Here is a 27,494-nt window from a genome sequence, read left to right on the forward strand (position 1 = left end):
GCGGCACAAGAGACTCAATTATCATGACGTGACACATGCAATGTAAAACAATATATTAACGTCACACCATCATCCTCTAACCCCGGGACGCACCGGAGGTAGAAGCGCTGCGAAAAGCGGTCCGCCTCATTTCCTCGCCCATGTTCGCACTGGCAGGGTAATGCCGGGAAGAACCGGGAAGCCATCGGCAACACACACAAGCACATAATCTCCTGTGGGGGGGCGGCTACAGGTCAGTCACCTGTGAAGACCAGCATCATTTACCCCTGAACCATCACGGAGAAATGCGCTCCCTGGGCCGCAGGGATGAGCCAGCCTCACGCCACTATGCTGCCATGGGTGGAACCAGGACACCAGTGGACACAGGAGCTGGGTCCGAACTCATGGGTAAGTTTGGCAGGCTGTCGTGTTGGCAGGACTTCAACCACCTATTCATTGCACAATATATAATAATATGTAAATTCAAAACGAAGAAAATGAACCATAACCATTTCAAATTAAATAAATGTATTTTTTTTTAAATTAAATTATAAAATAAAATAAAATAAAATAAAATAAAATAAAATAAAATAAAATAAAATAAAATAAAATAAAATAAAATAAAATAAAACAAAAAAAAACTGTGCGGAAGCCCACTGCGCACATCCTGCGCAGAAGCCCACTGCACACATCCTGCGCAGAAGCCCATTGCGCGGGCAGGTTTTTAAAAAAAAAAAATTTTTTTATTCATTTAATTTTATTTTTATTTTTTATTTTTTTATATTTAATTAATTTCAATTTACATAGTGTAATATATTTTGCAATTAATAGGTGATTGAAATCCTGCCAATTTTAAGAGTTCAGGATATTACTGGCACGAAGATAAAAAAGATTTGGGATTCATACCCGCAACGTTCGTGCTAAAGAACGACTACTCTACCCACTAGGCCAAACCACCTGCTGACTCCCAGGAGGAACTAAGCAATATAACAAGATGGACAAATCATATTTGCCTCGGTAACTTGTGTCTTTCAATCACCTATACTTAAAATATTTGTATTGTCAATATCTCCATTAACACATACTTCTTTACAGTGACAGCTTTGTAGTAAATCTGGTGGCTAGACTCTCATCTCATTGCAGTGAACTTATTCTTGACTCATTTTGACCTTTTATTAGAGCCCGAGCACTGACAGGCACTGACAGACATTGTAAGGATTATTATTATTATTTAAACACAAATTATTTTGTGTGTGTGTGTGTGATGCTTTTGATTCACATTTCAGAGAAAACCTGAATTTCTACTTTACTACATATATTTGACAGCCTTACTTAAAAGTTACTTTTATATTTTTGGATTTTAGATACTGGATGATTTAACATGCTTTAAAAACCCATTGTAAGAGAATAACCCAGTAGTTCCCAACCTTGGCTTCTGACGCCTTACAATAATCACAGTGTGGGACACATTTCATTTAATATAATTCTGAAAATTCATGCAAAACCTTTTAATTTATATTCGGTGATCAAATAAATGACATATTGTTCCCATCAACTAGCACAAGGTGTTATAAATACAACTCTGTCTGATGCACTCAAGTTGAACAGCACATATGGTCATACGTGTGAACCTATATTTCTTTACTTTAGTTTAAACATCATCTGATGACAACTTTTATGAAGGATGGATTCATAATAACTTACTTAGGTAAGGAATTTACTTATTTTCAGCTACTGCCAACATGTGCCCACAGTATATGCCCACGCTGACTTATGTAACTTATTTATACCACGACTTGATTTGAATGTGAACTTCTCCAGACACACGCCTGCTTCACATCTTTCAGACAACAACGAGAAGACCCCATTGGATTTGTTCAACGGAGGCCACCATCTGTGGGAGGTGCACGGCGGCACACTCGAGACAACTAAACGAACGTCCACACGTACGTCAAGAGCTTCCTCTTCCGGGGGCTGACTAGAGACGTCACCGTTTTACCCGCGTTCGTTGAACAGAGCCCTGTGTTTGGCGGGAGTGACTTCAGACAACGACTAACCGGTAATATAACCATCATATTACACATGTAGTATCGTGCTGCTTGTTTGTTTGATACGTTGCTTCGTTAGTTTCAGAGTTCGCTCGTCTTTTAGTCACTTCTCACGGCGGCTCGCTGAGTGTTAGCTAACATCCGCTGTGCAGGAGGAGCTGCTCTGCCTGGGTGTTGTTGTCGGACTTAGCTCGACCTGTTTAGTGTTGAGGAATCATCGTTGGGAACTTTCGTCTGTGTTAGTAAGTAGAGGATGAAAGCTGCTGCTCCGGATCCACTGGGACTTCATAGACATCCAGCTAGTCGGATGTATTATCAACTTTATAATAGCACAGTTTAGACAAGGATCAGCTTTCTAGTACATGCAGATAGAAATATATTCTGACAGGATTGTGTATGAATATTTTAATACAACATTGGCTCTTATTTACACTGAATATTACTAATCATACTATTATTTGTTGTTTTTATTGCTCTGTTTCTCTGCTCATATTCAATTATTTTATAAAAAAATGTCATTGTGAAGCACATTGCATCATTGTTAAGAAAAGTGCTACTTATTCAAAGTTTATTATTATATAAATATATAATACTATGAAAGTTCGTCTTGTGGACTGTGTTGTTGCATGAATCAATTTGTAATGAGATTAGTTATTGCTGCCTATGCACAGTTTGAATGTGTTTTGTATTTGTCACAGCTGTCTTTGGCATGTCACACCAGAGATCATTGGATGGCCACCTGTTAACAGTGGCAGCCTATGATCTCAGAGTATCAAATATAACTCAACACAATTCTGATAAAATATAAGTCCTTTTATTTTGTTGGACTGTACATTGTTTTCATTTGTATCTTTCTGATTCAAAGAGTCTTAAAGAAGGCTCGGAACGATTTAGCTTCCACTTCAAATCCTGTATGAACGTTTCCATTGTTTATGTGAACCACGAAAACCCAATAAATGAGAAGAAGAATTAAGAAATAAAAGACAGATCATTCTTCTCCAGTACACCATATTTTATTCCCTAAATGTCAGGATCCTAGTGATAACAAGATGGTCTCAGATAAGGCATTGTAATTCATATAGAATTCTGAAGCTTATTGAATTTTGATTAACTTGAATTTAGGGCTACTGTTAATGTAAAATGTTCTTTATCTAATGATCTGCTGATTTATATTTTCTATTTATTTTTTGGTCTTCAAATAATCACATGATTATGAAAATGCACCCATCACATCATCGTCTTTTGTCCAATCAGCAGTTCAACACCCAAATATGTTCAGTTTTCCTCGCATACGTGACCAAGAAAACCAGTGAAACTTATTATTTCAGAAGCTGTTACTTGAAAAGGAACTAAAACAAGTAATTGATCATGAAAATAGTTACCACCAAGTTACCACCTTTTTTCAGTCAATCGACCAATTGGTTATTCAATTAACTGTTTAGTTTCTACTTGTATTGAATATTGCACTGATCTGCCTCTCCCGCGTTTGGCCTATAATCTGCTACAGTTCAAACTAAACTTGCTTTCCCTTCCCTCAGTCACCATGGAGTTCTCTAGCAACAGAAGAAAGAAGTTCATCTCAAGCCATCAGGCTGAGATATATGGTCATCCTCTGCAGTTCTACGGGCAGCCTCCTCTTGAAAACATCTCCCTCATGGAATTTGAGACATTTGCTGTGGACCGACTGAAATGTAAGACCTGAGCAAATAAGGAAATTTACTATAAGCACTGTTTTCTCAGATTTTGTCAGATATATTTTTAACATGTTAAAAAAATGACATGTTTTTCATTGTACTGCAGTGTTGAAGACCATTGAGAATTTGGGAGTGAGCTACTTGAAGGGGTCTGATGACTACAAAAAGAAACTGAACAATGAGTCTAAAAACCTGAACTTTCCTTACAGACTAGAGGCTGTGAGTATTTCTAGCATGATAGCACATCTCTACTGTGCAGCTTTTATAAACTGTTACTGTGTAGCTTTATCACTATCCTACAGGGATTTCTCTGTTCATTTACCAGCTCATTCAGATGGGGGTTTCTTACATGGATACTGGGATTTCTTATCTATATTGTTAGAGCTGTAAATGAGGGATGGCACATGCTTTGTAAAGAGTGATCTGCAATTTTATGTTAATCTTTTAAAGCTAGAAAATGTGTGTCTTGCCAGATGTCATAATTAGTAACGTTGTAAATATTAAGTCAGTATCTGATTTATATATTTGTCATATTAATTAAAAGGAAGAAACATTTTTAATATATTACAGATGGAGAAAAACACCCATATCAAAACACAAAAGCTGTGAATACTGAGAGTCAGAGGGCAGAAAGCTGCCTTCTTATGTCCCATTACAAAAAATATTAACAGATATTATAGTAAATCTGTTCAATGTGCATAGCTCGTAAACATTACTGAAAATACAGCCTGTGATGATATGATCCAGTCTTGATCAGAGAGGAAGTCAGAAAATGCTACTCTTTCAAAGGCCAGTCCTAGTTGTTACTGGATTCTGAGAAATCAAAGCTGCACATCAAATTAAAATAACTGTAATGATGCTTTGAACCTCCTCTTTGCTTCTGGGAACCTTACTTCCTATGTTGCATCAGTATAGATCAGTAGAGATGAACTAATGCCAAATAAAAGACTTTCTATTACTATACTGATACTTCTATTAATCTGTCAAGGATGACAGAAAACCCCAGATTGGACTAAGTGAACATGAGAAAAGAAGAAAGGATCATATCTCCCACTTCATTCTCAGGCTCGCCTATTGCCAAACGTAAGTAAAGTCTGCCATTATTATTATTATTATTGTCTGTTGTCATGGATATCATTCGAATGCAACTATACTAAGTATTATTATTTTCCATGTCATCTTAAAGGGAAGATCTCAGGCGCTGGTTCATACAGCAGGAAGTAGATCTTTTCCGCTACCGCTTCAATGAGCTGATTGCAAAACAAAAGCTGGAATTTATGCACAGGAATAATCTGCAATATGACACAGTAAGTTTATTTTCCTTGATTTTATGTTTCTACATTGATTTAAAAAGTAACTGCAAGAGAGTACATTTTGAAAGACACCTTTTCTCTTTTGTTGCTTGAGGGTTAAATGTTTAACACTTGAACATGTTTCAGTGAAAAATATTGATTATTACAGCTCCAACTGAAGTGCTGAGTGTGTAGTTTCCTCCATTCACAACATAGTGTTATTGCAATGTTTCTTCACTAGATGGAGCTGTTTGATCACTGTAACAGGACCCTGAATGTTAAATGTTTTCTTATATGGTGATGTTAAAGTTTTAAACTTAGAAAAAATATGTATTTAAGAGATGAAAATGTGATATGTAAAAAATATAAGTCTAGGCGTTTAGTTTTTCTAAACAGTGCCTTCATGTGATAAGTGACGTTCGGTTTCCTTGAGCTTCGACCTTCAACATGTTCAAAGTGATACAGTTCTGCCTTTTCACTGAAATTCATCATCCTCATCAATGTCTTTTCAGATTAGTGTCGCGGAGAAGAAGACTCTGCAGGAGAAACTCATCAACTCCAGTTATGCCGTCAGTGGGATCACTGTTGAGGAACAGGACTTCTACAAAGTGAGTAACTCTTGTCAGACGAAGTTGTTCTGTGTTTTCTTATCGCTTTGGTTTCACAAGGCGAATGCAAGGTCCTGAAACAAGCCATGTGGACGATACCACCACGAACAATATGCTGTCTGATCTGGATGGTACAACTTTAATAAATAAACAACAGTTGTCATGTTAAAATCACCCTCACTATTGCGAGGAATTATTCTTTTCACTGTCTTGATCACAAAAACACTACGATGTTTGATTATTTGGATTAATGTTCCAAATGTAATGTTCTTGGGTCCTATTCAGAGATGTTTCGATAATTTTAACCATTAATTTGATAGAATAACCCCTGTCACTATCAACAACCCAGATCACAGGATTTTCAATTTTCCTTTATGACTTGAAGTGTAAAATAGGTTGGTCAGAATTTTCAGAAAAAAGGCCTTTATCCTCATGGGAAAAAAAGGAAAAAACATGTTATATAAATCCTCTTTTGGCTTTGGTCCAGTGTTAGGCTCAGAATAATTACAAGAGCTTTCTCATTAGTGTCACCCATTCTCTCCAATTCGAACCTGCCCAAGAGTACCAGTGAAGCTGGGTAGTGAACTGTGAACTCTTAAAAATAATGTATTAATTGCACTGAAGTAAAACACAGACATTTCCGCTTGGTTCCATTTTTTTCCCTTCAACTCTTCCTCCTCCCGGGCCAATGTTTTGTCAGATAGTCAGAAAATTGTAATATGAAATAAATTAATTTATAACTGTTGCATTTCTCCCTCAGGCCATTTAAATCAACTTACTGGAGAACTCCTACACTCAAAAATACATCAGAATATATTGTATTACTTCTTAAGAAATGTTTTGACATAATACTGTTGAGTCACTTAATGTTCAAATAGCGGAAGAATCTGTTTAATCAGTATGAATACTGAGAGTGAAGAATAAGTGCTTGATTGACAGATCACCGTCATAACCTTTCACGGCTGAATAGATTTAAGTCTACAGTTTGTCTTTTCACAGAATGAAAAGGAAAAGGGGGAAATGTCATGGCCTGCTGCTTGACTCTGAATTTACATTAACGTGTTGCTTGACAGTCTCTTTGCCGAGGGAATGTAAATCATTGCACTCTCGTTATTCAACGTCACGTGAATAAGTGTAAATTCTCGGATTGCATTAGAAGCAGCTAAAAATAAAAATAGCAATAGGGTTGGTGTTTACATCCTGAGACTCATTCATGCAAAGGGAATATTAAAATGAATGTCTTTTTGAACTTTTTACTCCCCCACCCTCGTTGTTTTAAAAGGTTCCATTTCAAGATGCACTGGATCTAGTGCGATCGAGGAGAGTGTACCTGAAAGCCGGCTATGCGTACATCCCTCACCAGGACATCGTCGCCATTGTTCTCAATGATTTTCGCACCAGGATTTCCAAAGCTCTCGCAGTAAGTGTTAACGTCTCATGTAACATTGCAGGAGGCACACAGATGAATGAGAATGTAGACTTGAGAGCAACGGGACAGGTCATGATTTAAACATACAGCAAACATTTACCTTCATGTATATATGTAAAATAGGGCTGTAGACGGCCTTATCTTTGTTTGTCACTTTGCTGTTTATGGTCTAGAACCCAAAACACTAAGATCCTTTGGTGTCGACTTTGCTTGCTAGCATCCTCCATATTCATAGAAGAGCAAATAACCTACCTTTATTGATTGGTGAGCGCCCCCAGCTGGGTCATGAGGTAAACTACTGTTTGTGATGCTCTTCTTGACTTCAAAATTTGAATGAATATGACAACCCAAATAAATATGTAACAATAGGGACCTTTTCGACCAATGAGTACTCTGTATTTATTACAACATTATTTCTCCGGACTCATGGGGAGAATTACACCCAGCTTCAAACTTTGCCTTCATTTGTAAAGGTTTATATTCAAAACGTCAAACTATCTTACGCACACTCTCAAGTGTGAGTCAGTACGAGCCAAGCTGTCATGGCTGGTAAATATGATGCTATTCAATACAACTCTGACCTTTTAAAAATAAACTAACAGGATCATAGATTTTAATGAGCCCCATTCTGACACACTAGAACAGCTTCACTTTACATATTATTTAAGAGTAGTTAAAGTGGTTAAAATGTTCCTGTTCATCGATGTTATGTAAATACATTTTGTGTATATAGTAAGCCTGGTCGCATCAGGCCTAACATTTTCAAATTGTGATTGTGGTTGTTCCCTTCTGTGCCCTGAGGGAAAACTGGAGGAATGCAGGGTTCAGATGAGGAGAACAAGTGTGCACATATGACATAAAATGTCTGGAGGGAAGAGCAGGGACAGCTAGTGTGGAAGTGCTTATTGTTCCTGCGGGCATGATGTTTTTTTTAACGGGCTGGGGAAGTTGGTGGGTGAAATTGTGGAATAGGCACACTTGTGCACCGCATGTAATGCCCTGGGGGATCTGAGGCATGTTGTTTTGGAAACCAGAGGCGTTCTTCATAATATATGTGAGGAGACAAGCAAGGTTCAGTTCCTTTGTGGTGAGAGGTCCTGAGTGGGGAGAGGGCTGAAGCATGACCAGCAACCAAAGGAAGTAGCATGGTACGGTTTGTGAACAGACAGTCTATTTTTTAGGATGATGCCAGCAATGAGCTATACAGGTTGTATACAACCACAGAGAGGAAACAAAGTAGACATGTTGGACTTTATATACAGACGAATGACAGGTCCTGCCGATACAAGTATTCAAACAATGTTTTATATAATCAAATAACTAGTTACAATCAAACTTACTAGAGACATGTTTGAACAGACATCATTGGGCTCAGAACTACCTGAAATGACAGAAACAATCTTTGAGAAAAGGGTATTTAATGTATACTTTGACATTGTCGTTTGGTCAGTGTCCTATTCAGTAACATGAAGAAGGCAGGGCTTCTAATCTAGACTGCAGCCAACCAGCATGGGTTTGTTTTCACTTTTGGTGAGCTGTCATTTTTCCCATCTCTATATATCTCTACATCTCTATTGTTGGAAGCAGGCACCAATATGTGTGAGATTATCATGGTACTAATGATAAAAGAGAAGAGCTACATTTTGAGGGATATCGTTTGGCCAGGACAAGCACATTGGTCAAGTATTATACTAAAGAAGTGTATTTAAATTCTGGTACATGGAACTGGGGAGGCAGAGCTGTACTATACTCATTTGTTTGACTTACATTTTAATATGCAGTTTGTGTACCACTACCCACAGAATATATGACAGTATTTAACCTGCTGCATATTGCTTTCAAAGAAGTGTAAGTTTATTTCATATAGTGTTGGTGTCGTGACAGTGTTTCTTAATGACATCAAACCCAGTGTCCTCCTCATTCCAAAGCAGCTATGTGCATCTACCTTGGAGCTGGCAGTTTGTCGCTCTGTGCATAGAAAATCATTTGGCAGTTTGAACAAAGGTTGTGTCTTTGTTCTGCGCTAGTGTTCTGTTCTCCATCCATCCCTTGTATTTTACTGAGTAGTCACTTTCAAGCCGTGCGTTTGGAGGTAATGCCTGTGTTCATGACAAAGAGAAATCTGCCTGGCCACTGATCTAAAATGCCTATTGGCAAAATGAAGAACTCATCAGAAAGAAAAACACCACTGGGCAAGTTAGGTGGAAAATCCCCATGGAGTTCTACTCTGGTAAAACTGCACCGGCTGCAAAATACACACCAGTCTCCAAATAGTGAATTAAATTGTCCACTGCTCTTGGTGTAGTCTAAAGCGTCATTGTGTCTGTGCTTAAGCTGGAATAATGGGCAAAATGTCCTTGATGTGCTTTAATCAGAACACATGTGCTCCACTACAGGATGTCTGGCAGAGAGGATTAGAAAAGAAATAACTAATAAAATGAATAACTTGGCCCAGTTCAGCCATACTTCTATTTGCTGGTAATTATCCGGACCACTAACTGTTGGAACGAAACAATGCTGCAAAACAATTTTTCTTGTAACTCTGCCATTACGACTGTTTGTGTTACTATAATGGGTATTCTCCTCCACTGGGTACAACGATTGGACATCACAAAAATGTGTCATTAAAAAGGCATGAAATTGAAGGCTGCTTCTCTACATGGCTGCAGCTATTGGTTTGATGTTCATTTTAACAGATAGAATATAGTTTATTAAGAGGTTTCTTTGTGTATGTGGATGAGGGACTTTGAATGGAGAATGTAGTCGATTGGGATCATGTTATAGAAATATATAGATATATAATTATTTTTTTTAATTTATAAAGCAATTATCCTAAGTAAAAGTTTCTATTGGCTTGGGAGGTGCATCCATCTGTTAACTTGCTTTTGAGTTTTATAATTGCTGTCTGAAAAACTTCACATCAAGCTGATTGTAAACCAAATGTCAGGAGTTTATTTACTGATCAATAATTGTAATAATTGTCAATTTGGATAATGTGATTCCAAAGAAAACCTCTGAGTTGTATTATCCGATTGTGATTCCTTAAGTTTCACTCACTTTTGTTTGAATTACCACATTTTTCTTACACTTGACCTGCAATGGTAGGCTTATAGGTTATTTAGGTATATTATAGTAGGTTATATTCCTTTGACTGACACTGTTTACCCTCACTCACACGATGCCTGTCTCTTGAATCTTGCAGCTGACAGCCCGCTCGCTACCAGCAGTGCATTCTGATGAACGGCTTCAACCTCTCCTTAACCATCTCAGGTAAGCAGCAGGATTAATCACTTTGTTCCGGTTTTCTTTTCTTTCTTTTCTTATTTTGCCCAAATGCTTTTGAGAAAGAGATTTAGCGTAATTGTTCTCCGGCATGGAGGAGGGCTATGGGGGTTAGGGGGCGGTCTGAATCCACTCGATCTGCCACTGTAGACAAGTCCAGAAGTTAAGGGAGTTGTTCAGTATTGAAAGAACCTAGGACTGTGCAACATGTGTCATGTCTCATACAATTTATCATCAGCTGTATTGTATCTTCGCTTGGTGTTTGAGCAAGTTCTCAAAATTGAATGTGTCCAAATGACACCAAATATGACAATGGACTTCATTATCCTTTGTCAATACTGTGGCTAAACTGTAAACTATCAAGCCTCTTCTTGGACATACTGGTTATACATAATTGTATCAAATATATATATATATACTGTATATATATTAGTATTGGAATTTTTTAATCCCTAATATTGGTATTGGCCATCCAAAATCTCATATCAGTCGGGCTGTAGACGAATCAGATCTCAGTGTGAAACCTGCTCGGCGTCATGCTGTGAGCGGACTGTGATCAGTGGCTGTGATGTGGTCACACTGCAGCAGGTTTTACTCTAGACAGGTATGGTGCAGTAAAAGGTATCACTTTTCTTGATGTGTTGGAGGATGACGTTTTGCCAAAACACTCAACACAAGCCTCTCTCTTCATCGTAGCTCTGCTCTAAACCTGCGTTCAGTTTTATCAGACCACCGCTGCAATATTTCAAATTGTATCAAACAACAACAATGGCACCCGGTGTAGAGGCTGAACAATCCTTTGACCAAATCCAATCCTAAATTTAATGGGTTCTTTCTTGGCTCATCTGTCTCAAGTTTCATGGAAATCCATTCAATAGTTCTTCAAACAAAACTGGTGACAACATCCTTGGCAGAGATAAGAACAACAAAGTGTACATAAAAAGTTAAATGTTTTACCAAACCACAGAGCTGTGTGAGCCGTGTGTAATACTGAGGCCTCACCTCTTGAAGATACCTTAATGTCAAATCCTTAAACGTGATCACAATTCAAAGATAATGTGATTCCGCCACAGCGCACGTTTGCATTGAACATCAGTAGACTTCAATAGACGTCAGCCTCAATAGCAGAGAAGAATGACTCAGAGCACAGTGGGTGTTTATCTTACATTAGATAAAAGCAAGAACATGAATATAGAGGTTGAAGAAGTCGCATTGCCTGATTGTTGATGGGGATTAGTGGGGGAGGTTGTTGAGATTAGTGGGCAGGCCTATAATCTCCGGTGGTAGGGGGGGGACACGATGTAATGTGAGGCACTGCCACATGGGACTCCACAGACGTCCTAAAATATTGACTTAAAAATTGTCTTGATAACAGATTAGCTGTGTCAAGTTTGTTTAGCAGGAGATTAAAAGGCTTGTATTCACTTTTTTGAATAATTGCATTAGCACCATTATTTTAGCTGTGTCCTGTTTTTAAAGTTTTCATTGCAGCCCTGATTACTTTATCTTTTTTTAAACTTTACTTAGTATTTGGTCTTTATTTGTCAAGGATCTGATAAAGTTCTTATTTTTTCTCATTCCAGTCATGCCTATGTGGGACAGGATTACAGCATCCAGAAGAATGTCGGCAAAATCTCCTTGGAACAAATTGATTCAGTGAGTTGCACTGACCATTTATTTTTGAAATGTCAAGTTCAGGGTTCCATTGTGCCTGAGAATGTGTGGTGGGAAACCGGAGATATGATGTTTGTATTGTAACTGTCAACACCACAGCGAGGAATGAACAGAAAGTGTATTTAGTGGCATGTTAGTTTTAATCCACCTGTTCACATTATGTTAACATGTTGTCTATCAGATATTTACAGGTGCTGATGAATTATTGTTGTTCATTTTTGCGTGTCTTCCTGTAGCTTTCGGTGAAGTCTTTCCCGCTGTGTAAGAGGCAGCTCCACCAGGCCCTGAAGGAGAACCACCACCTACGTCATGGAGGCCGTATGCAGTACGGCCTCTTCCTCAAAGGCATCGGCCTCTCTCTGGAGCAGGCGCTGCAGTTCTGGAGGTCGGAGTTCATCAGAGGCAAAGTGGATGCAGACAAGGTAATGTGGAAAATATCAACATGGTTTCTGACACTTCACATACGAAGAACACAGCAGTCTTCGGTTCAGATGCGTTCACAAAGTCATGAAAATGTCTTGAGCACAGTGTTGACGGCTGTGTAGAGCATGCAGGAAGCAGGACATGACGTGTGCATTCTGCTGCAGATATCACATGTTGTGGTCCAAAGCACATCAACACCAGCATCTGCCCTTATTACCTAAATCTCTTAGACCTGTTTTACAACAAATTTATCAGGTAAATGCTGTGTTTTTATAAACACGGGAAAAGCCTATTAAAAAATGCATCATCTTCAACGTCACTCACCTCGCTGTCGTGCAAAAGACATGTTAAAGACAAAAGCCAGATGTTTGTGGGTGTTTTTTGGATTGGAGAAAGGAGCTATAGTCTTTCCAAGTAGACCTCTTTGTTGGCGGCCTCTACGTGTGTTGAACCTCTTTTTCATCCAGAGATGCTTTTATTCTTTATGGGTTTTTTCAGTTTTGCATCCATATTCCCACCGCATTCTCACATGGTTGCACTGGGACATTTGAGGGATGATCATGTCTGGTAGGAAAAGTTCTGAAAAATGTTCTCAGCAACTGACTTGGACATTTGGATTCTCACATCCTGCCCCTCCAGAAAATGTAATAAAAATGTTCAGCGCTTGTAAAGCATTAGAATGCAGGGATGCGTTATTATTTGTGTAAACATGCAGTTTCTCCTGACTGCTGTTCCACACTTGAAGCAGTGCTGTTGTTCTATTGGTGATGAAATTACCTCATCATAGCTGTATTGATAAAAAACAGTTTTCATTAGTGGCACACTGTACTGTAATGAGGTTAATGAAGACTTTAAGTGGTCATAGGTTTAGTTTTTGTGTCTCAATAGAAGAGCTCCACAGTTAAGACATTTAAATTGTTCTTAATGGTGAGAACCACTCCTCGTAATGTGAATAGTGACAGGGAGACGCCACCTATTGGAACGGAACATTCCTACTGTTTGTTCTTGTTGTAATGCTTTCATATGAATGTATTACAGACGAGCCGGAGCGACATTTACATTTAATAGTTCTGACAAGAAACTGTTGTTTGCATTTCTCATTTGCAGCTACAGCATTAGGGTCCGTTTCATCACACAGGTCCTTATTTCGCAGCATGTTGCAGATATGTTGTTACGCAGTGTGTCTGCCTTTGCTCGGCTGGAGCACATTGTTTAAAGTCTTCTCTTGCACATGTTCATGCCGTCCCTTGTTGACTGTCGAGAAAATAACTTGCTTGTTAAACAGATAATTGCTCGCTCCGCATCGATTTACAGATACGACTCTATTCACCGGAGAACATTAGAACATCCCTGCACGCCTCACCTCGGCTGGCCTGTTTTAGAAATGAGACTTGACTGAGTCAGACGTCCCTGTGGTTCTTCTGTAGTTATTTTCTGTAATCCTCCAAACCCACACACAGCCATTTGAGAATTAGTTTCTGAGCTATTATGCATGAAACATGAAAATTAAATTTCAGTTCTAGAGAGTTGACTTTATTCTGCCGCGTAGTATATCGCAGTAAAAACGGCTGCTGGAATTGATGGATTTTTAATCATGGTTGAGTCAATGCCTGCAGCATGACCATGACTTTGTTCTGCAAGTTTCTTTCTGAATGCAAACCAAAGAATATAATAATGTTGTCCTGAATTATTCAAAGCTAAACTTCAAAATGAATATGGTCAGATATTTGTAGCTTCATTATCATTTCTGTGACTCATAAAATGAATTATCAAAACAATTATGAACCTTTTTCCATTCTATTATCAGCATAATTTGTTTCATGAGATCATTGTGCCCCATGGGAGTGTTTGCTGCTCAGCCCCGGCTCGGTACTCAACCGCAGAGCTACAAATATTGATCGATGAATTGACTCGCTGATCAACAGTAAATTAATCCTCACATATTTGAGCTTTTTGCCACTTAAACAGGAATTCCAAACACTTGAGGGTATCTGGTTCCTCAGGGGGATAATTGTTGGCCCCTGCCTATAAAAAAAATGTGTTGTGTGGCAAATTTCAGCTATTTTAGTTTGTAGTCTGAACAAAGAGAGTTGATGACACAATGGGCCCGAGGAAATTTAGCTGTTCATTGTTCTCTTGTGCGGATAGACCAAGTAATTCATCGAGGAAATGATTGGTAATAAAAATTATTGTTTGTTGCAAACCCACTTGACAGTTTGAAATAAAAAGCAGCACCATCTGTTTGCACTGCGACACAGTATAAGGCACTTGTCTCAACAGTCATGTGAGCCTTTGATCTGTTTCTCTAATATGTATCTTGTAAATTATATAAATAAAATAAATGCTGTCCATGTGTGTCTCACCCGCTGACCTCTGATTAAACAACCTTCCGTAGCTTAATCTCATGAATAGATGCAGTATTAACAGCATGCAAGGTGCCAAGAGTTCTTTAATTGCTCCGAGTTGAAATAGAAACAGAGTAAAGCAGTCTGGCAAAGCAGTGTGTGTTTGTGAGAATGGGCCTTGATCCCTGCAGTGTTCTTTGTAACAATGACTTGTATTAATATAGTAGATCATATGGTTGGTATTCCACCTGCAGAGAGTCTCTTCCCAGTCTGAATCCAGACAAAGTGTCCAGACATATATGTTTTACTCATTTGGCTGAAGCTCTTTTCCAAAGCAACCACACCAACACTTCAGTTCTTAGAAGAACCTGGAAGTCAGTACTCAGTGCTAAGTCTCTTCAATAAGACTCGGTACAGGAGATCAGGTAAAGAAATGCAGTGAAGATGCACAAGAAGTGCTCGTTAGACTAGATAGGCTGTTCAAGGTGTTAGGAGGGGAACCACAGAAGAGGGAGCACAAACCCTGAGTTCAAGTAGGTTAGTGCAGACCTGGAAGTCACTCTGCATGCAAGCATTATAGTGACTTGAATTGGATTTTGGCGGCCGTGGGTCGTCAGCAGAGGTCGATGAGCAGCGGAGTGACGTGCCCTTTTAGGCTGATTGAAGACCAGACACTGCATTCTGGACCATCTGTAAGTGTTTCACTCTGCATGTTGTGGGAATATAGACTTTGTTTCCTGACTGCAGTTTGATCAGTAGTTATATAGACCTATAATAATAAATCTGTCCAGACTGCTCAGACACACATACAGACTTTCTTGTTTTCAGTTGTTTGAAACTGATACGTCTCTTCTTTGAGCGCAAAGGAGCAGATTCATAGAAATAGAGAAGAAAGTGCCCTAATGTTTTACTGGTCAACAGCAGAAGTGACTTTATTTTATACAATTAGACATTAGTTGAATTAGGACAAATCTGACTTGCTGTATAGGTCTATGTGGTAAATTTACATAGAAAAGTAAAAAAAAAAAACTAAACTCTCTGAAACATTTATCATTTCAATCGAATTTTAAGTTATGCTGGTTAATATTAATACTTTTCTTTTCATAACTATAAAAATCTGTATCCTGCTGGTTAATTGTTGCTAAGAAGAAATCATCTGAGACAAAAAGTAAATGGTGTAGTGTGCAGCAAAATATGCTAGAAGTAGGAGAGGTTATATTTTAAGGCCAATTTATGCCTCTCCGTTTCTTCTATTACGGACAGATAAGATCGGCCTATCCGTCGTGAAACGCCCTCTCCGAGTGCTTCGGACAGCTTTTCGTACACGTCTGATTTTTCTAACTATCCGTCTTCATGTTGGAGACCCGACGGACCGCTCTTGGCTGTGATTGGTCCGCGAACGACATCATTTCCGTATGACGTCATTTCCGTATTTCCGGACCTCAAACTTTCTGTTTACTTGTAGCAACAAACACGAACACAACTATGATTCTACGATTAATGTGACGTGTGTGTTAAGCCAGCGGAGTTGTCCGGCTGACGGTGGCTCGTTAGAGCACTGAGGGCATGTGTGCACGGTCACATACGGTTATAACGAGCTTTCAAAACGGCGCTAGCAGGCTAGGCTAGCCACCATGCTAACTGCGGTGGTAACAGTGCAAGAACCCGCCGTCACGACTTTAATTCCACTTCTATCATGACACTGTTTCTATAATACCGTCAGGTTAGAAGCAAACACTGGATAGTAGTTGTTAGTGCCGGGAGTCCCTGCTGACTGTGTGTGGAAGCTGGGGGGGAGCTAGTTCCGGGTAGCTTCTAGCTACATGTAGCCTCAAGCAGATTCAAGCTGTGGAATCAGCAACACAGTTCGTGTTGCGCTAAGAAACGATTACATCAGCATCTTGACACGCTGGGTGTCACTTTATTTAGTTCTGTTAGTTGCCATGGTTCAGTGTGTGGGAGGCGAGCCGATAGAGATAAACAGAGACACGTGGACTTCTTCTTCCCAAATGGGGTAGACTTCTCTGAGCTCGTCTTCCGTTGCGCCACCTATGGGTTTGGCGGGGAATTGTTTTTAGACGGATAGTCGTCGGAGAAGTAAAAATCAAAAAGACTCTTTGTCCCCCGCTGAGACCTCTCCGAGAAACGGATACGTAGAAGTATATAAGAGCCTTTAGTTCCACTCTCCCTAAAGCTGTAATTCAGTCAGTGTTTTTATTTATAATCTCTGCCGAGGTGGTTATATTTGCACAGAACTGCACGTTTAGTTTTTTTCCATTGTCAGCAGTATGCTTACGGACATACCACCCTGAAAACACCCAATCTCAATACTCAAAAACTAAACGGAGGAAAAATGGCCAAGAAAGGAACCATATTTTCCAGGATTTGTTTTCACTTTCTTTAACAATGCAAGATGGGGCTATTGGGCCGTGGCTGATTTAAACACTCTATTGACTAGCGTTGTAGTTTATTTATTTATATATATTTTATTCAAGCGATTACAATGTCCCATTTCTTGTGTCGTTAGAACATAATGGCCAAACGTTGATTTGTTGTTTTTAGAGAAATAAGGTAGCGTCCTTGTCGCCTTCACTCCCTCCTGTCCCACTATCTGACGTTGGCCCTCAGGAAGAACGTCATGGCAGCTACAGTGCACTGCCTGTTTGCCCCATTTCTGAGATGGCACGGTTCCCACATACAGGCTCCCAGAGAAGGTGTGATGGGGCTCTGCACACAGCCCCAGCTCGTGTTCCAAGGCAGAGGCAGCAGAATTGGTGCTGACCAGATCGCAGCTCTCCCAGTGATGTATGTGTTGTGTCAGGGACTGCACTTTGTGGCAGGCTGTACAAAGCCAGCTCATTAGTATGCGACGGGCACAGAGAAAAAGATGGGAGGCAGCGATGCCGAAAGGGAGGCCTGGAGGAAGAGGCAGTGTAATATTAGACTAGAGGGAGAGAGAAAATTGATGAAATCATCTTGATCTATCCATTTTTCTTTCCACGAAAGTTAGCCCATCCATTTAGAGTGTCTTTTTGTACCATGTTTCAGTCGTGTTGTGTTGCCTCTGGGTTGGGCCGCTCTGAACTGCTTGCTTTACAGATGTTTACTTCAGGTTAATTTATTTCCTCTAACTGACACCGTTTTTCACATTATAGGTTTGCTTTCCTCTGGGGTCTTTAGCAGCCGTAGAGGAGATTCATTAGATGACACTTTACATTAACAGATCTTTAAGTTTGGTTACAAATGTACACGGTGTTAATTTAGCACAGCAATTAGCAGTGTCGCCTCACAGCAAAATGTTCCCAGTCCAAATCCTGGTTCGGGTTGTTCTGTGAGTTTGCATGTTCTCCCCGTGTGTGGGTTTTCTCAGAGTACTCCAGCTTCCTCCTACAGTCCAAAGATTTGCAGATTGGAGTCAGGTTGATTGGAGGCTCTAAATTGATTGTAGATGTAAATGTCAGAGTGAATGGTTGTTTGTGTCTATGCGACCTGTCCCTGGTGTCAGCTGGGGCCCTCTGGACTCCTTGACCCTCATCGGATAAGCAGTAAAGATAATGATGGATGGATCCTTTTGTTCTTTCTTTGTTTCAGCAAGTCCTTAAAGTTCTAGACAATGATCCAAGAGATAGAATAGCCATTAACCTAAAATGAACTGAGCAACGTTTAATAAATCATTATCTGATATAACTAAATTATATAACTAAAAAGTATAAAGGCGTGCTCTGAGATTTACTGAGCATGTTAACACGTTGTCCTACTGCCATTTACCTCTATTGAGAAACTAGGACCATGCAGATAAAATGTGATTATTGGTCTATCACAGTTATATCGGTGTAATTTGTCTCCGTTGTTGTTTAAGAGACTTTAAGAATGTACTTGTTTTTGGTGATTAATTTAAAAAGCACCCTTTCTGCAGCATCAAACTTGTAAACCTAATGAGCACTTGCAGTATGTTTTATTCCTTCACCTTGAATTGTTTTTAGGCTGTGAAAAGGCCTGTGGTGCAGATTAAAAAGTATTTTAGTGGCGTTACATATAAGAGGGGATTGGAGCTACAGGCACACCAGTCACTATGGACTGAGCCTAAGAAGCGAAGCCAAGTTGACACACATGCACACACATGCTCACACGCACACGTACGTAATCCCTTTGATTGTGTCCTATTTCTCTCTGTGTCGCCACTGCCACAGGTTTTTGTGAATGTGTCCCGGAGTGTGTGGGGGGATGTTGCAGCCAATGTAGCCCCGTGAGCCGAGTTGTGCACCAGAGAAGCTGCAGCTCTGCTCCTTTTAATGCGTCTTCTGTGTGTTGAGAATCTTTTACTCCCGATTTTCTCAAGTCACCCGGTTTAAAAGGTCAACTGTAATGGGGAACATCCAGGATTATCTGCAGTGTCGGAACACTTTGCACTGAAAATGTATTAAATTTAATGTTGCATTCAGTAAATATGGGATCCGGTGAGAAACAATTCGTAATCTACAAAATCTTGGTCTTAAGATAACTTAATATTGTTTTTTGAGAGGAAATCAAATGTCAAAAACAGTTCAAGTTCATTTTATGGTAGATTATTTTAATTATTAATAGAGTTTAACAGAATTTGGGGCGGCTGATGCTGATACTTATATTGGGGATACAGTTATTTCAGCCAATATATATTTAACAATTTGGTAACCCTCCTGACAAATAAATGTAAGAAGCTTTCATTTGTACTCTGAGATCGATGAAGCACCTGCGTAGCTTGATCCAGTTCGATCTTATACTTAGATAAACTTAAATACTTGTGTCTCAATGTAATAGAGATGTAATTGTTAATAGTTTGTCAGCCGTGTGCTGGTACCTCAGGACTTTGGGATTGTTCAGACAGAAAGAACAAGGATTTTGAATAAATTTGTGTTAATTTTAAATCAGAAAAAAGACCAGATTCATAAGTAAATGCAATACACTTCCATAATTCTGAATTATTTATGCCGTGAAGTCAAAGTTTTCATATTGGAAATCTCTAACGCAGATACTCATGTCTTTTAAAGGCTCATGTCAACCAGTTTATTTATTTTTATTTTATTTTATCAGCCAACTGATAAATCTCTTGGGCTGTATTGTTTAAGGTGGACTTTTAGTAGTATGTGTGGCAGTCTGTCTGTTTTGTTATCTGTTAATTTATAGACATTTTTATCTGTAATCACCATTTTTGGCAAAGGTCTCAGACTTCCACCGTCTAAGATAAATTAAAGTTTGAAGGCTTTTTTATAACTTTTTCAGACCACGAGGGATCTTTTTATGTCCCAATTACAATTTTTCACACACATACATATTAAACACACTTCGTTGTCAGTGGAGTTCCAAGATTCGTTTTAATAGACTAGGGGGGGTATTAAATCAGAGAGCGGCCTCTTAAAAATCCTTGGAAGCTCTACATAATTAATATTTGATTTATTGTACTTAAAGAAGATTTTATGGGTTTTTAAAGTGCCTCTGCAGCTTGTCACATTAGCAAGTTCAGGGGTTTTATTGCAACATAAATGTGTTATGATGGGTGCAGTCACGGTGATTGTGTTCTGCCACCGTCGACGCACACTGTGTGGATTTTACTGTTTGATTTTTAGAGGCAGGGTCCCTGTAATTCATTTTTAATAGTTGCGCAGAGGTACAATACATATAAAAGCAGTTCACTAAGGAGGTTTTTGTCGAATGACCCCCATCAAAATGTGTGAAGGGTTTTTTGGTTTGGATTGAAGTGAAATGAATATGGTGTGAAGCTTTGCAGACGTCTAGTCTGGCACTTAAAGGTTTATCGATACACTTCGCTCGTGCCCTTGACTTTGATGTTTTGGTTGTTGGGAGATTATAGAAAGATTTTCCAGATATTAAAGCAGGTACGCGCATAGTTACATTGAATTCAAACCCAGCCGCTGTGTGTTCATAGATAAATCGAATGAAAGTAGAACGGTGCAACAACACATTAGATGGCTGTAATGCACCTTGACGTTAGTTGCCACCCGCCAATAAACCAAACAAAGAAGAGAAGGTCGAGACTTTCTGACTGAATGCAAGTTGTTAATACTTTAGTTTGTAAGTAAAATCTTACAGCTGCATATATATGTAAAAACTCCGTGTTTGTTTATTCTGCTTTTTAAAGAAACAAAACATACATGTCTTAAGCAAGCTTGTGAATGCAACTAATCTATATATTTTTGTTCTAGGTTGATTGTTCAGTTAATCAAATTGTGACATGTGTTGACCACTGTAAAAGTACATTGATCCTTTACTCAAGTGTCCTGTGACTGACATATCATCATGTCTGTTACATTATTAGATCCTAAATACAGATGCATCAGTGAGAAAGCAAAATGTTTCTGTTGGAGCTAGTTTCTGCTGATATAAGCCCTTTTCAGATATTAACTCTGGAGAATGTCCGCACAATTTGGGAATAAATTAAGAAATGTCTCCTTACTTACTTTTCCACTGTAGCTCTAACCTTTTCAGTCATACAGTAGTAGGAGCTGGTAATCAGTTTTCTATGACACTGGTATATTGGGTTTTAATTATCTTATTCAACACCTCTTCTTCGTAGAGTATGTGTGCGCTGTGCAGGGCAAGGGCCAAAAGCACAGAGGGAAAGATGGCTGTATTAGGGTTCACATATTTCAACCACCTCGAGTGTGGCGACACCTCTACAGCAGGTTCTCTCTAATAGCTCTATATTTCACTGAGGAAAACACCCTGTCAAATCTGACATGATGTATAACAATGTCTCTTTTCACCCCAACCTTGTCCCCCTTACATTCTCATCCTCGCTAATACCTTCTCATCCTCTCTCCCCTCTCTTCTCTCTATCTGTAGTTTGACAAACAATATACCTACGGCATCCGCCACATGTATGGCAAAGAAGGCAAGCGAGCAGACTACACCCCCTACAGTTGCATGAAGGTGATTTTGTCAAACCTACCCAGCCAAGGCGACCATCACGGTGAGTTGAAGGCTGCCGGAAGAAGCCGTTACCCATATGATAAGCCCCTCCCCGGTCTTTATCAGGCTTTTTTATTTAATCTACTGACGAGTCACTGTTGATGCCATCGGTGAAACAAGAGTTATGGTATCTTAATTCTTAAATTTGATTTCAGATGATTTCAATTGACTTTCTGTTTGTAGGATGTCCGTTTCGTCACAGTGACCAAGAGCTGCTGAAGCAGAAGCTTCAGTCCTACAAAGTGTCTCCCAGTGGAATTAATCAGGTGGGTGTCATCCTGGCTACACACACGTCTCAAATGACCAGACCGTCCTTTAGGCGCCATTACTGCCTCCACATTCCTCCCCTTCACCTCATAAAGTATATAACTCCACTTTGGCTTTTTATATTCTGTTTCATGTTCATTTATATACGAATCCTCCGATGTAAAAAACATTTTAGCATTCAAAGGACCTGACATGTAAAAACAGTTAAGGCAATAATATGACAAAGTAGCTTGACGGTGCTCTATATATTGTTTCTCTAATCGCTTAGAACAATTCTAGAGTACAGCTCAGGAATGGTATGCGAGTTATAAGTATCACATAAATATGATATTTGCTCATTTAAAACTCACAGCACAGCAAATCTTTTCCTTTTATTAGCGTTCTCACTGATCTAACAGCAGCCACGGTGGTTTGAGCATGCCGGCGGCAGTATCATGCTGCAGGCAGCCTTCAGGAATATAGAGAATAATGAAGTCAGATTCTTCCAACCAGTCTCTCTCTTAACTCGAGCTGAAGACCTTGGATTTATCTTCCAGCAGGTAAGTCACCCCGAGTGAGCAGTCACGCCAACAAAACAGTGTTTTTACCACAAGAACGTGAGTGTCTATGCGTGACCCAGCCAAAACCTGCCCTTCAAACCGGCTGCTCACACCCTCCCTTCAACTTTACTGAGCCTCAGAGAAACTGTAAGGGGAAATCCTGAAATTGATATGTACCAGAAGACCTGAAGATGTAATCGTTTCCAACCGTTATGCTACAAAGAGTTAACTCAGGGCCTGAATATTTAAATTACGCAAAATAAGCCTGTGATCTGCTCTTGTGACATTTGCAAAGATTTCTTGAGGGATGCGTTCGCTGCTGTCTTTATGATTTAGGAGGGATGTTTGTGTAGGTTGTTGACTGAAAGCCAATTAAAACAATTTTGATTACAAGACTGCAGAAATCCTGAAATGTTGGCGATATGCTGAGTGCCAGTATCTAAAGTGTAACATTTTAACGTGAGAATAGTCAACTTTTTCCAACTGCTGTTTTTGAACTTGTCTTTCTCTATCCTCTACCTTATGCTGCAGATCCTGGAGCTGGTTAAAGGAATGCATTATCAGCTGGCGTGCCAGAAGTACTTCGAGCTGACGCACAATGTAAGTGCAAATTTAATTTGGAGTGGGAAGTTACCATGGCTACCTGTTTTGGGGGCAATGGTTTAGTCCTTAAATCTCACGCATGAAGGCTCAGGAGAGAGACCCAGACCTGCCATCACATCCGTCATTAGCTGCCTGTCTCAACCACTTAATTGTTATTGGTTTATCAAAGCGTTCACATCTATTTTGTCCCCTGGGGAAGCTTGTTTCATTTATCTGTTTAAGTTGGGATGCTTGAGTCATTGTCCCTTTCAGTCACACTCAAAGTCCTGGTTTCAGTGGAGATCTATAATTGAAAAAAAAAAAAAAAAGACTAAATTCGAATGTGACTACAAATGCCTTAATGTGAGTCAGGCACATGAAGATCATTAGTTAAACGCACCCTCTTTCTTGTATCAATTCCCTTCACTACATTTACACAGAGTTATATATTAGGACTAAGGTGAAGCGGCTATTTTAAAATTTCTCATGTAAAAAGTCAGTCAGAGTTATATTATTTTTACCTTCAATACAACTTGACAAATTGCACTTTACATGTTGGACCGTTTTGTAAAAAGTCCATGTCAAAAACTTTTCAAGAGTGTCATTTATTCCTGTCAATTTCAGTATGATAACCAGCAAATGCAATGACAAATAACCTACATTATACATAGTGACACCCAAATATCAAATAATCAACCAGTAATTATACAAACTGCCTTTTTTGTTCACTGTCATGACTGTAGTTGGCTACAAGCAGTATCCTTGTATAAGTCTTTTTTTGTTGTGTATTTTTTTAAATAAGCAATGCAGATTATTTTGCAACATTTGAGGAACAGTATCCACTGAGGCCATAAGTAGCAAATTCATTAAGTTATAATGAATGAAAACAGCTAAATCCATCACTATTGAACTTTTGGAGCCAGAGTCTTTGCAGTAGCCATCGTGGTGCGGAATCACAAGTTAGCTCATGATATCTCACCCTATTTTTATAGCATCAAATAACTTATTAGAAGCAGACTCGGTCAAATATCAGGGTGATTAGAACTACCTAAATTAACAGAGACCATCTTTGAGTAAAATGTATTTAATGTGTACTTTGGCCTTTTTAGCTTTGTCCATATTCAATCCACCTACATGGATGTGGCGGGATTTGTTGCCTATCCTGCAGCCAGCCACCAGGTGGCGATCCAGATTTCACACAGCATATATAATCCATTAACCTTCACCACACAAGCTACTGATCATACCAGACCACATAAAACTGTAGCAGAAAAACCCCTGAGTTCACCGCCCTGAGTAACAATATGTTTTATTTATTATCAGTTTTAACTTTTTATTTGTAACATGATTAATGTTCTATTTCTTCTTTCATAAATAACATAGTCTCACTATAAAGCCTCCTGTGTGTAAAAACAGAGGAGATATTAAAAGCCTGTCTTTTCTCTTCGAACACAAAGTCGTAATCGTGGGCTGCTCCTCGGCTTGCTGGCAGGTTATTGACTGTAATGAAAAATGCAGGTGTCATGTTTGTTTATAGTCATTTCATTTACATTCATTCAGTCCATGCAAACAGTTGATGGAAAAAACAAACAAAACAAAGTGGTGTTCGGCAGTCATGTGCGAAATGAATTATTCTGCTTCACAGGACAATTTGTACACATTGAATTCACAGTCTTATGAGCAAAGTTTCTACGAGCGCTTAATCCTTGAAGGTTTGGGAAGGTGAGATATAAAATCAAGGCCTGGAAAGTTATTGGAAATGGATATTAATATGAATATTTCTAGTAAAAACCATATAAAGTTCAAGACATTTTTCTTTTTACACAGCACAACTCAATAGTGTTCACTTTTTTTTTTTTCCATTTGCCTGACATTTCTCTTTAAAATATCTTTAGAGTAATAACGGTAATTAACCTTGACCTTTTTCTCACACTATGTCATGGGAAAAGTCCAAAAAGTCCTTGAATTTGATGTTGGAGAAAAAGTGGGAAGTTACTTGCCGATAAAACTGATGATTTAATAGAATTATGTAGAGAATCAGTGCTGATCAATAACACTTTCAGCCCCCTGCAGGTGCATTAGAACAGCTCAAGAGCTTTGTGCAGAGTTATTTATACAGATTAAGATGTTATGTTGTATTAATTTAAATGATTGATAGTTATAGTTACTGTCGTAGCTCAACAGGTGGAAACAGCAACGTGAAACTTCTCCCTGCTGAACTTTTTTTAGCAGCTGGAAGCCACTGATAGTTAATGTCATAGTAATTTTAAACATTTATTCCTACACTATGAAAAAATCCATCACAATGAAACAATTGTTTAAAGACCAAATGTCACAGAAAGAGCTGGAACGTCATCTGTTAATTGAGTCCTAGGTTTTTACTCATCCTGAGTGATTTTGACATTTTATTTCCTGGAAGGGCTTTTCATCTTTTCACTGTGCTCCGATGGAAAAGTTAGGACGTGACTTATGTGTCTGTGAAACTTCTCCTTGTTAATAATTAATAAGGGAATTGCATCTGAATGAGCAAACTATTCCGCTCATGAGATTATTTTTGCTCATGGTATAAAAAGTAACACACATGAGATTGAATCAGTCGGCGAGTCACTAACCTGCCATTGCCGTTATTTTTTTCTAACAGATCGAGGAAGCCAATTTTTCGCTCAACCACCCCAACCAGTACTTCATAGAGAGCCAGAGAGTTATAGTAGGAGGCAAAGACATAAAGCGAGAGGTGGGGACGTCGCAGAGGTCGCAGGAGAACTCTGCCATCAAAGGATCCACGGGGGCACCAGAGCCGGCGGCAAAGGCCCCCCAGGATTTGGCCGAGATGACAGAGGATCTGGACTCTTTCTTTCAAGACGCCTGATCTTTGAATTTCCTTTTTTTATACATGTTTGCCTTTTTGTCTTTTTTATGAGGGCTGAACGTCGAGGGAGTGGAATCTGTATTTGACATGTAAAATATTAAAGTTGCCTTTCAGTTATCTTTGAATGATTTAAGTTCACTTCAAACACAGCGGGGTTTGAGCTAACCTCCGATCTCAGTGTCGCGCAAAAAATGACTTTTCTATCCAACAAACTTCCTTGTTAATGTTTGCGGTGACGCTACATTCACTTTGCAGTTGAACCCATGCGTTAAAAAGTCTCTGTTTTTTTTCACTCTGGTCTCAGTGCACTGTGTTTTGGCAGGGACGTGCATTTTGTGGGTGATGACTAGAACATTTCCCAGCTGTCTCAGAAACAATGTCATTGTATTTGCTGGCAGGAGCACGGATGAATGGTGGCAGGAGGATGGATGAAAATAAACAATTTCCACAGTTGTATTATGCCGCCTTGGAATATTGCCTCATGGCGCACAATGCAATTTATTCAAAGCATACGTAGTCGGGGGATATTTCCTTTCTCTTATCTCCACTTTCTGTCTGCGCAATAATTTGTGAAAAATGGTGGCTGTCTGAAAGTGGAGAACCTTGTGCACTGCTGCGGATTCGGTTACACACACTCTGCTCGTCTAATCTCTTTCTTCAGGAGCTACAGTTTCAAACTCCTGCCTCGGCTCCTACTTTACATTTCACAAGATCACCAACTTTAGATCCAATTAGAGCCACTGAAGAATTAGCTCTGAATTATATAAATGCAAATGTGTTCTCCGGGAGGCCATAGGGGAAACATTGAATAATGGTATAAAAACCTCTATTTGTAATTGAATCATTGTTCCTTTTAGATCCAATTTGATGAACCATATGGTGTCAGATGTTTCATTTCGCCGCAGCCTTTACGACACTTTGGGACCGCACTTCATCACCGTCTAATGTTCTCTAACGTCACAAGCGCAAACACACGGCCTGCTCTGGAAGCTGCATATAGCTGGAATTAAATTAGGTCTTAAAATCCAGGCATGGTTCTTGACATAGAGAGGATTTATTCAGCATAATAAGGCGAGTGGATAACAGTGTGCCGCCGAGCTGCTGTCAGTAATAGACCCTTGATGTTTAATATTTGGTGGAGCATGACTACGCTTGACAAAGCTGGCACTTTCTTAAGACTGTGGACAGGCGGCTTGACTGGGACGGTGTTTATCTCCTGCAAATGGATTTACAATCATTAGTCATGAACTCGCTTGCTTTTGTCATGCGCTGCGTTCCCTCCCTGTACTCATTACATGGGCAAGAGGTGTTCTGGGGATGGTGCATTATCTGAAATAATTAAATCCCGGACCTAACTGCAACACGTGTGTGTGAATGTGTTGCAATCTGGAGCTCGTAAATGCTGCAAACATAACATCCGCCGTCTGATTTGCATTGAAGCCATCAACACGCAATAACACTTCAAAAATATACGAAACGAGCAAAGACTTAAAAACC

The 27,494-nt window shown here is 39.3% G+C and overlaps 1 protein-coding gene across 1 annotated transcript; it reads left to right on the forward strand.

Annotated features, from left to right (window-relative positions):
• The first annotated feature begins 1,987 nt into the window (after positions 1-1,987).
• On the forward strand, positions 1,988-26,422 carry prim2 (DNA primase subunit 2). Its single transcript, XM_061087511.1, has 14 exons — positions 1,988-2,038; positions 3,566-3,718; positions 3,828-3,940; positions 4,710-4,804; positions 4,908-5,028; positions 5,526-5,621; positions 6,904-7,041; positions 10,253-10,320; positions 11,916-11,988; positions 12,243-12,428; positions 21,615-21,741; positions 21,924-22,006; positions 23,078-23,146; positions 25,770-26,422. The coding sequence occupies exons 2-14, from the start codon at positions 3,571-3,573 to the stop codon at positions 25,995-25,997; spliced, it is 1,545 nt and encodes a 514-aa protein (XP_060943494.1). The 5' UTR covers positions 1,988-2,038; positions 3,566-3,570; the 3' UTR covers positions 25,998-26,422.
• Positions 26,423-27,494: the final 1,072 nt, after the last annotated feature.

The sequence above is a fragment of the Limanda limanda genome, chromosome 15 (genome assembly GCF_963576545.1).
Source record: "Limanda limanda chromosome 15, fLimLim1.1, whole genome shotgun sequence".
Lineage (NCBI taxonomy): Eukaryota > Metazoa > Chordata > Actinopteri > Pleuronectiformes > Pleuronectidae > Limanda > Limanda limanda.

Excerpts from the sequence above, each read along its gene's own strand:
- prim2 (XM_061087511.1), top strand. The coding sequence starts at position 3,571 with ATGGAGTTCTCTAGCAACAGAAGAAAGAAGTTCATCTCAAGCCATCAG. Across the intron at positions 11,989-12,242 it reads CCTTGGAACAAATTGATTCA|CTTTCGGTGAAGTCTTTCCC; the intron begins GTGAGTTGCACT and ends GTCTTCCTGTAG. Across the intron at positions 21,742-21,923 it reads CAGCCAAGGCGACCATCACG|GATGTCCGTTTCGTCACAGT; the intron begins GTGAGTTGAAGG and ends TTCTGTTTGTAG.